The sequence below is a fragment of the Hylaeus anthracinus genome, unplaced genomic scaffold (genome assembly GCF_026225885.1).
Source record: "Hylaeus anthracinus isolate JK02 unplaced genomic scaffold, UHH_iyHylAnth1.0_haploid 4, whole genome shotgun sequence".
NCBI lineage: Eukaryota > Metazoa > Arthropoda > Insecta > Hymenoptera > Colletidae > Hylaeus > Hylaeus anthracinus.
The window spans coordinates 264,259-275,643 of record NW_026535289.1 but is presented as its reverse complement, the minus strand read 5'-3'; the positions used below and the strand labels follow the sequence as shown (position 1 = coordinate 275,643).

Genomic DNA, 11,385 nt, shown 5'->3' with positions numbered 1-11,385 from the left:
CCCCCCCCCCCCCCCCGAAACACCCCATTCAAGGACATCCAACATTTTTTGGACACCCTGTAGAATTGCAAATGGGATTATCAGGAATACATGTGAAACTACATGTGAAAGGATTGATTGCGTTTGGTAAATTCCTTGTCGAGCTACACGAGAGCATAGCAAATTTGTACCAACAATGATTTTAAACAATGAAAGCATCAATACATTTTTGCAAATGGGAACATCACGAATTCATCTATTATGAAATGGGGAAAGTTCCATCGCGCTCGGTAATTTCCTCACCGAGTTACATCATATAATAGGAATTTTGCGATAATAACAGTTATAAACAATACAGAAATTCATAAATTTTTGCATCCATGATCATTGCGAAAACCTCTCCAGCAGCAAAATGTAAGGAGTTTCATCAATTTCATCGATTTCATCGATCAGGCCAAACATACGTGAAATAGTACGCTTTTTGCGATAAAAAATGATATAAAGTGGTAAAAAACAAAATAAGAACAAATGTTTTGTTGTGGGACCAAATGGCAAATGCTCTTCCAGATGCAAGAAGTTTCAATCTGATTGATCTATCCGTCTCGAAGTAAGAGGCAAGACAAAATTTTTCTGTTTAAAAAAAAAAAACGGGTAAAAAATGACAAATCACAAAGTGTTTCTTTTACGCGACCAACTGGAAAAAATATTCGACAAGATGCAAGAGGTTTCACTCCGATTCATCAAGCCATCTCGACGTAATTGGCAAGCATACCTAAAAATCACGGTTTTTTGGTAAAAAAAGACAAACCGCAAAAAGTCTTGATAGGAGGATCACCGGGGGAACATGCTCTACAAAGTGCAACAGGTTTCATTCTGATTAGTTAAGCCATCTCGGCGTAATCGGTGAACTTACAAAAAAAAAAAAAAAATGTCGAATTGAGTAACCTCCTCCTTCTCGAAGTCGGTTAAAAATATATTTATTGTATCAGTAACTTTTCGTCTGCGTGTTGTCTCTTCTATATAAAATATTGTTTTCGTACTGTTGAAATTACCAAAAATAATTCTGACTTTTATTAATCGTTAATATAAACTGAAGAATCATCGCCTTTCGCAAAGTGCGAATCGTTGGCTTCGTGGTGAGTTTTAGTTGATGACCGACAGGACCACCTGAACACTTCACAAGAAACAAATTTATCGCCAATTGGTGTATTTACGTTGAAATCTTTCGAGCAACATCATTTGGACGCTTTCCTTCGCGTGGCTCATTAAAAGTTTGTGGGTTTCGTGCCAATTTCCGCCGCTGATTAATTCGAACGCTCGAATCGATTTTATTTCTTTTCTTTCGACTACAGGGAACGGAGTCGGCCGCTTTTTGTTTGAATAACGAACGATAAATAATGCATGGAATAACTGGTTATTTGAAATAAGCTGGTATTTTTTCGTATCGGACAATAATTCAACTCGAATAGTATTTTATTTTAACGATTCAAATAATGATTAATACAAATAACGAAATGTACATGTAAATACTCTGAAACTAAATATTCTCTACTCTATTTTCCAAAATAGAACAAATACAGTAATCTTTAGAATATCAACAATTAAAAATTATCTTAAATGATTAATACAAATACATTTTCAATAATTACTAATCATTTTACACCTGTAAGTTTAAATCCTTTGTGTTTACTATGCGGCACGAACCACCAAATTCAAATATGTTTTAACAAGTAATAATAACAAGTTAATCATTTATGATCCGCTTTCACGGTTTTGTTATATATAACGTTGTACTTGTTTAAAAAACCTAATTTATAAATTTAATCAAACATAACAATTGAACATTCATTTTTCAGTGTTCTAGTTAGATTATTTCACTTGTAGAGACTAATTTCAAATAACTATTTAAAAAGTATCTTTGTTAGTAAAATGACAAAAAATTATTTGAGAAATTAATTATATATTACATGATACGATTAATTACGAGAAACGATATTCAAAAACTACACTCAAGAACCACGCTAACTACGGAGAAAGACGTTACGCCTATAACGCGAAACGCACATAAACGATCTTGCCTTTTCTATTCGCAGAAAATTGACGCTATAGTCTCTTATAAGACGTGATCCAAGAAAATTTTGAAATAAAATTGTATAAATAGTGTACACACACCTTACAGTCAGTGCGGGACGTACAGCTGTCGGGGTCCGAGCAATTATTTATTCATCTATGCCTTACACGTGCCATTACCGAAAATATACACCGTTGGCTTCTGTAAGGATCCAACCACCTTTTGCACACACTTATCTCTTTATTGTTCCTTATCTCGTAACGTGTGTTTTTGCGTTTCAATTAACTCTGTTGCTGTACTATTATTTGAAAAAAGAAACATGTTTTCTTATTAATGATTATGATAGTAACAAAGAGCCATAATGATAGTAACTGTCGAGAGTATTGTTTAAATTTGAATCAGCCTTACAAGGACTTGTTAGTTATAACCAGGACTGAATAAATTATTTTTCTAATTTAATTCGAAAATGAGAATATGTTGGTTGGAAAATAGAACTTTTATATCTTTCATTCTCAATAGTAAATATACAAAAATATACAAAGATATACAGGGTGTCCCAAAAATGTTGGAGGTCCTTGAAAGGGGTGGTTCGGGAGGTGATTTGAAACAACTTTTTCTTTTGCAAAAGTGTCGGGTGGGGCTTCGTTAAGTAGATATTAATAAAAAAACCCGACCAATTAGAGCGCGCGGATACCGTTCGAGCGGCCGCGTCAATATCCTTCGATGCACGGCGAGTCACTTGTTCGCGTACGAGAGTGGCTACCTAGCGCGTAGCCATTGCTATCGCGGCCGCTCCAACAGTATACGCGCACTCTGATTGGTCAGTGTTTTCCGTTAATATCTCCTCAACGAAGCCTCGGATAACAATTTCGTTAAGGAAAAAGGTGTTTCAAATCACCCCCTGAACCACCCTTTTCAAGGACCTCTAACATTTATGGGACACCCTGTATATGAAGTAAGGTTATATTTCGTTCCGCGGAAACATCGATCGAATGATTGATGTATTCGACGTTTTTCGGGCGGTTTCGCGAGATATCGTGGCGCGCGTTGCCGTTTTGTTCGAGGCAAGCGGCGTAGAGTAGTCCTTAGTCGTCGTGCGATGTAACGGTTGCGTCAACTCTTTTTTTTATATACTTCTTCAATTGTATGTTCTAAAATATATCTTATGTTCTAATTTCTAACACGTCTCATATATTCGCCGCCCTCGATCATCCCAAATCCTACATATATAAATGCATAAATATTTGAAATACAACAAAAAAATGCTCGTTACGATATTTAGAAGACAAAACATACTTTAATCTATGTTGTGTTCTTCATCTGTGTATATAAAAATATGAATTTCCATAAACATCCGCAGTGTAGTCATTAGAAAGCATAGTTTATTTTGGCAACAAGATTATGGCGTCTCGCAATGCATGTATATGAAGTGTTTAGAAAGCGGAAAAGGAAAAATACCATAAAAAAAATTTGTTTACCATATACATACATAAAATAAAATGCGCATGCGCAGATCATTTGATAAATAAAATAGAAATGTCCTAAGGCTTTCTATTTTCTGAAGAAACTTCTTGTTGAAGTTTAATTATTTTCTTATTCGACTATGGAGAATGGCAGCTGAATCACACAGTCACAAAATGGAAAGCCTACAAGCACGAATATAATCATATACAATTTTGTATATGGTTATGTCAAATTTATACTGTACATTATATATAATTTGTATAATCGTATATTTTGTATATACTTTAAAAAAAATATTTCTGATCATTGAGAAGATGCTTCGAGAACGATGAAAATGATTGAAAATTGAAGAAAAGTAGATATTCCTCGTTACTGATTTAACGAGTAATTAGTGAATTTTGACTCTCCTCGTGTCCTATACTTGTTATAACTAATTTCGACAGTTTTTTAATTCAATATATATTGTACACGCAATATATTCCTCTTTCTTGACTAGCCTGGATTAACGGTAACAACTGATTATGTATTATGTGTTTAGCTATGTGAACTTGGCAAGCGACTTTTCAAAAATTAATTTTTTTTTATTGAAAACGATAGTATTTCGTTTGTACCTGATTGTACCTCCAATAGTTTCGTTTGTACCTCGACCAATTAATAATTAAAAAAAATTCAAAAAATGGTCAGCACCCGACATCGAGATTCTTGAAATCGGTTTCTCCCGATTCTCTAGAATCGTTTGTACCCGTCTGTACCGCTTTTCATTTCGTTTGTACCTCAATAGTTTAAATTTTACAAGCAATGGTTGATCCGCGTAAGAGTGAAGTTCGGTAATTTTCAAGATATTTAAAATTTGTTTATTCTCGATTCTTGAGAATCGTTTGTACCCGCCGGAATTGCTTTTCTTTTCGTTTGTACCTTAATAGCTTAAATTTTATAGCAATTGTTGATCCGCGTAAGAGTGAAGTTCGTTAATTTTCAAGATTTTTAAAATCTGTTTTTTCCCGAATCTTGAGACTCGTTTGTACCCACCGGAATCGCTTTTCTTTCCGTTTGTGCCTCAACGTTACCGTTGTAGTAAAATTAAACCTTATTGCGTTACTTTGCTCGTCCAAAGTAACTTAAGCGAGAAAGAGAGGCAAGCATTTATGGCCTATCGTACAGGGTGATGGGGTCAAGCATGCGGCGAAACCTGATGGAATATGTTCAGGCTTTATGTGACTACCGTGAAAAATAGAACTAGTACAATAGATCCTTACCAGAATACATTTAAATCTTATATAAATGCCTAATCAAATAATGCAAGTACTTAGAAGAATACGTGAATTCGTAGCTATTTGGAATACTGTTGTGTCTGCCATGCATCATGTTTACTTATTAATTACATTTCCGTTATAGCCTCTTTGAAAATTAATACTTAAAATTGAAAACACGTGTAAAAATAAAAGGAGAAAAGGAAAAATAATTGAGGGACATAAAAAGCATTGTCGTATTGCGAACATAGATCTAAATTATCGAAAATAATACCAGCAATATTCATATATCATTTTGTTTAGAAAATTGAAAGAAACACGTAATTCTTTGTTGATTATTATTCAAATATTTTCAAAGTACGTATGTTGCCTTTAATAGTGTGGTATATTAATATCGAAGTGGAAACATTTTTCATCTAGACAACAAATTCGAGTAACAAATGCAAAATAAATAATATCTGAACCCGGATTAAATATTTTTTACCTATATAAAGGTAACTAAATCCCTTTACCACTACGTAAAATTATGTTTATACCAAGTAAATATGCTTAAAGATCAATCATGTGAGTAGTCATTAAAGAATTTATTACAATGTTGAATGTTTGGGCATCAGGGAGGACCTCCTTCAAAAAATAAATTCTAAAATTAAATAAAAATGGAAAATGAGAAATAAAATATGAAAAATCTAACAGCAGGAACAGCTGAATTTCGGAAACCCTAATACCTAAGCATTGATGTATGATCCATGACCGCGATGTTATTGTTTTTATATTTTGGATTTAGTACAGGCAGAATAGTTTACCCTCCTTTATCACCTTTCATTATCAGTAGATTTTACAATTTTTCACTTCATATTGCAGGAATTTTAATTATTACAAAAGCAATATATCCTACCACTCGTATTGTCATACATATAAATATAGTTGTAGTGCCTTAATCTAATTCATTCACATCGATGTACAGATAAAAAGGAAGACAACAAAATTATTTAATTCATAGGAAGTATTATTACAAAAATATTTACGATAGTAAAATGATAGAATATCGTTACAAAAATTAATATATTAAATTAATGCACAATTATCCGGCGTTTTCTCTTTCTTACCGTTTTATCACTTAGCATTATTTTTTTTTGTTTTTTGCATACCAATAATCATATTCGTTTGCATTGTATCATGCTCTACTACTTTGAAAAAAGATGGGACCCAGTTATTTCATGATCTGAACGATTTGATTGGCAGAAGACCGTTCAGTGAAAGTTAACGTCGAAAGTGGTTTGCTCACATTGAAACTAACGATAAAAGCTTTAAGAACAAGCTTGCTGTATGGTCATGGATGTTGACCATTAGATTTGGATAACCAAGTCTTTGTAGTAGCTGTGGAACAGGACGAAAGAATGACATACGATTTGAATGAACTTGTGGCCAATGTCAAACCCTGAATAGCCTAGAAGAAACAGCAAATAGAAAGCAGTTCCTGAAGTAGACAACGAATATATTTCATAATAATCATTCTAAAATTTTCTGGGTGTATTTTTATGTTCAGTTTTTGGACAAATATAGCCTTTAGAAAACGCTGGATAATTATGCATCAACCTAATATACCTAATGTAAGACCTAGTACACCTACCACTTTTCCCGACTCCTGGTGCTCCGATCACAGCTACCTTCACCTCGCACAGCGAACTCTTCTTCCTCCGAATGCCTCTAATCGCATTTGACGTCATACTCCGCGCATTTGTCACTGCACAAAGCATAACAGAACAACCATGTAGCGCGATGAAATAGAATTGTCGAACAAGTGGATAACGCAGCGCGTGTGTGGTCCGCGGTTATGTTCGTGTGAATCGCAAAAATTCATCACGGCTACATCTTTCCTTGGCAGGTTTCCACGGGCAACGATAACGCCTCCTAATTTCGTATAAAACATTCGAAGCCGACACAGGTGAAACCCCCCCGTCACGATGCACGCGCGTTTGCCAAGGAAAACACGGGGTGGAAATCGCATTCGCGGTTAGTTAATAATACAGTCGTACGAACTAGCAACAATAACATCTATTTCACGGAACTGCGCGATTCGAAGATGCTATCGAAATTACCGATGGTCTCGTTCACCCGTTACTGATCTCGATATACCGATCACAAGGAGAAATGCTAAATAAGGACGCTACTTCGTGAATTTCTTTCTCTTAAACACTATTAATAATAGATTTTTCAAACCTTACTTATTTGTTTCTATATATTTCGAGAAGATATGTGTTTATTTTTCTAAAGAAGTAATATTAATTTATAGAAGAAATATGTGAACTAAAGTGCTTTGGTATACATAAAAACACGCGCTCCTGATGTCTCCGATTTCTTGAGCTCTTTAGTCTTATTTTGTAATAACTTCCTAGAATTCGTTTGTTTGAATTGCTGTGTAAACATTTTAAATACGACCTAAAAAACTTCAAAAAAGTAAAAAAATTACGGCAAGTACATGAAAAAGTGGAGGACTTAAAGAGTAATCATAGAAAAATAGAAGATCCTCCTAAAATAATTCAAGAAAGTAGAAAAAGAAGTGAAATCAAAATGAGCTACCAGTACGTGAAGGTGGTTTCCAGCAAAGTGCAAGGGCGACACTGTATAACACAATGAAAAATTCGGTGCTTTCCAACTATCCGCAGCTACAATGCTGTGTTCAACAGTGCAGACGTTCGGACCCTAATCACAACTCATGTAAACTGACTGCTCCGCACTTTGGCGGTGAAATGAAGAAGCTAAATAGTGTATCAACCACAAACTGAGACTGTTTAGACATTTGCCTAGATGTCCGTGGCCTGGAAGTCAAATGCTTGGCGTGGCCAGGCAAGGCATTCTTAGATCATTAATAGCCATACTTTCTCTCTCAGAGACTTTCAGATAATTTGTCAATTTAAAACTCTGACAATATTATGAGTACACTTTCATTGTTTTCCGTTTTAAAATAATTCTTATTTAAACACTTTGGCCTTGTCTGGCCACGCCAAGCATTTGACTTCCAGGCCGCGGAAATCTAGGCAAATCATCTGGCAGCTTATTTAGAATTCACATCTTTTTCTATTTTCTTGTACTTTTTTATGGGGATCTTCTATTTTTCAATGATAACTCCTTGAGTCCTTTTCATGTACTTGGTGTAATTTTTTTACTTTTTTGAAGTTTTTTATCGGATCTCACTTCTTTTTACAAATCATTAATTATATAGAATCTATTTTAAATTTATAAAAATAAAATTGATATTTCTGTAAACTCTACATCAAAAGTCTAAATTATTATTTATTTCTTTAATTGAATAGAGTAAAATAAAGGGAGAGGGGATAACAAAAGCGAATATATATATTTCATATAATTTATTAAATATAAACACTTATTCGTTCAATTTATAAATAATAGTGCATACCTGCAATTATTTTCTTGCTGCAAGAAATTTTAATGTTAATGATGAAATGAGAAAATGACTCCATTTCTATAAGCTCTACATAAAAAGTCTAAATTAAAAACACTTTAGTGATATGGATTTGTGATGAAAATGGATAAACATTTTACAACGGTTGCTGCAATTTGTTAACGAATAACCTCCAAACCTGTGGTCCCCTTCATTTGTATAAGCTCTACATAAAAAGTCTAAATTCAAAACACTTCGGTGGTATGGATCTATGTTAAAAACAGTTTTCTGTATGAATAAAGGTATCTCGCAATTCAGATTTTGACAACTTACCTTGTAGTCAAGACTGATCAACACTTTACAACACTGGCTGTAATTTGTTATTAAACCCTACATAAAAAGTCTAAATTGAAAACATTTTGCTGATATAAATATAATTAATAATGCAATAGTGTAAAAACTTTTGACACTTGGCAGGTTATGAATGATGAGATCTGTTTGGACTCTCGACACTCGATGGCCGCCGGAGCCATGCCGAACCGAATGATTCCGAGAGTCGACGAACGACACTCGACTTTTGCTTAGCTCCTATTGGCTAAGGGTTGACGACGAGAAAATCATACGAAAAATACTGTTTCTGACAAATTCGTGACATAATATTACTATATCTCAGTTGATCGTGGACCGATTTTATTGATTTTGGTTTTATTCGAAAGCTTATATGCGGTTTACATCAGAAAAATGCCTTTAAATTTAGAAAATATTGCAGGCGTGTTGAGATATTTATGAAAGAAGTTTTAGGTTAGGTTGGAATGGACCATCTCTCCTGTAAAAGATACATGGTAGCTCCAACGCCATATATACGCGGTGACGGATAATTTTTCATGTACTTGGCGCCGAGACGCTACCACGTCTCTACATTAAAATTACGATTATTTAAAGAAAGAAACTTTCTCCTGTCTAATATTTTTGTCGAGAAAAGGAATCTACGGAAATTTCTAATATATATATATTTTTTTTTTAAAAGGAAACTCTTCTCTTGGCTCAAACATGACCTAGTGATTATAAATCACCAAATTGCCTATAATTTCAGTCAAAGAAATGTCTACAGATGTTGGATACTCTGGTCATTTGTTGTTGAACAAAGAAACCTGGGTCCAGTATGACCCAGTGATGATAAATCACTAAATTGTCTATAGCTTCAATCAAAGAAATACTCATAGATGTTGGGCACTCTGTTCATTTGTTTTCAAATCAAGAAACCTGGGTCAAGTATGACCCAGTGATACCCAAAGTTTCGATATACACCTGCTGATTAAGATCTTCCAAAACGTTTTATTTATAAAATGTATTTAAACAAGTAGCAACTGGCAATATAGGATAATTCGGTTGGATCGTGCGCAACCATAACAGGTTCGCCTTCGATCGACGAGCTTGTTCACCCGTGACGCGACTTACGTACCGCGGCGGTACATTGTTAGACGCCGGAGTAAATTCCACGGATTCCACGGAACATGTGCGACTGTTCTATTAATGTACCCATCGCGTCGTTCTATCTCTCTTCATCGAGGACTCGCGCGCACCTCTATCCCGCTCTTTCTCCGCGTTTCACCGCTTCCATTCCCCTCTTCGACCTCCCGCGGTCCATGGAAGAGGAGTGCGGTGTATTTAAACTTTCGTTCGAAAGGGAACACGAGGCGAATGCCTCCGGAGATCGTCCCAGATGGTCCCGTTTTCATTTCGAACGTCGATTGTACTTTTACGAGGTTAGGAGTACTTCGAAGGGAGGCACTGATTCATGAATTTTTTTTTATGCTCGATTCATATATTTTGTAATTAGTGTTTCTCAATTCGAAAGATATATATTGTTGTGTTTTAAAGGATTTTGGGATATTGTGGGTTTCGGAGCGTTTAAAGAATTGGAATTCACCGGTGTTCGACGATGAGTCGAAGGATCGGCCAGTGTGAAGCTGGCCCCACCTATATAAAAAACTCAAAATTTTCTTTTTACATACGTTTTTTTTTTGCAAACGAAAATTCCACTTGAGCAAACGTGAGCAAACGAAGACAAAACAAAATCAAAAAGAAAAATTTGAGTTTTTCAAAAAGGTGGGGCTAGTGTGAAGTTGGCCCCACCTAATTTGAATCGCCTGTATCTTTTGAACTAAAGACGGGCAAACGAAAATTTCACTTGAGCAAACGTGAGCAAACGATGAGCACACGTATGCAAAAAGAAAATATTGAGTTTTTCATATAGGTGGGGCCAGCTTTACACGGGTGAAGGATCGGAACTCCAGCGATGTACTCTCAACAATGACTTTATCCGTTGCTCTTTTTACAAAGTGTTATCGTTTTTATGGCCTCCGTTGGCAATCGGGCATGACCATATATGGTCATGCTGCTAGGACATTCTTAACCGGGCATAGGCGGGTCGTTACCCGATTAGTGATGGTCGATCGTATGTTGCAATATTCGTGTGTCAGGGCACAACAATATGTTTAGAGATGTAACACAAGAATTTTCATTCAAGGATTAAAAATTTCTTGGAGATGAACGATTTACTAGAGAAGATACGTTTTACCAAAAAGATATGGTTTTGTGGCGAGCAATGCTACACAAATCTGGATTTTCGGAAATAAAAAATTTCAATGGATTTTTTTAAAATAATGACTCAAAATGCTAGTTATTTTCTAACTGAAAAAATGCCTTAAACCAAAATACTTGGCCGAATATTGACTATAAATCACCTGCAATATAATAATGACCATAAAGCATTTATAAAATAACTAATATAGAAATAATAAAAAAACCATTTACGATTATTTTTAGTAAAAGCAAATTAGATATGTAGAATGAAACACTAATAAATAATTAACATCGTCATACAGAACGAATGTTATACGTCACGATTCATAAACCACACTAGACATTCTTATTTTGGCAAAAAGGAGAAAAATACAGTTTTTTTTATCAAGTCTGAAATGATTAAAATACAGATCCATTTACTAAATTTCAAGATGATATCTAGAGACGCGGTAGCGTCTCGACGCCAAGTACATGAAAAAATAGCCTGCCCGTATATGCCTGGCGCTGGCGTTACCGCGTATATTTTACTCGAGAAAACGCGATTCCAACCTAACCCAAAACTTCTGTCATGAATATCTCGTCACGCCTGCTGTATTTTCTAAATCTAAAGGCATTTTTCTAATGTAAATCGC

General features: G+C 34.9%; 1 protein-coding gene across 1 annotated transcript in view; it reads right to left on the bottom strand.

Annotated features, from left to right (window-relative positions):
* The window catches only part of LOC128895102 (ras-related and estrogen-regulated growth inhibitor), a 13,722-nt gene extending 7,166 nt beyond the window's left edge, over positions 1 to 6,556 (bottom strand). The window contains exon 1 of the mRNA XM_054157383.1: positions 6,395 to 6,556. Coding sequence (XP_054013358.1) covers positions 6,395 to 6,521 — 127 coding nt within the window. The 5' untranslated portion in view covers positions 6,522 to 6,556. The remainder of the gene's footprint in view (positions 1 to 6,394) is intronic.
* Between the last annotated feature and the right edge of the window lie 4,829 nt (positions 6,557 to 11,385).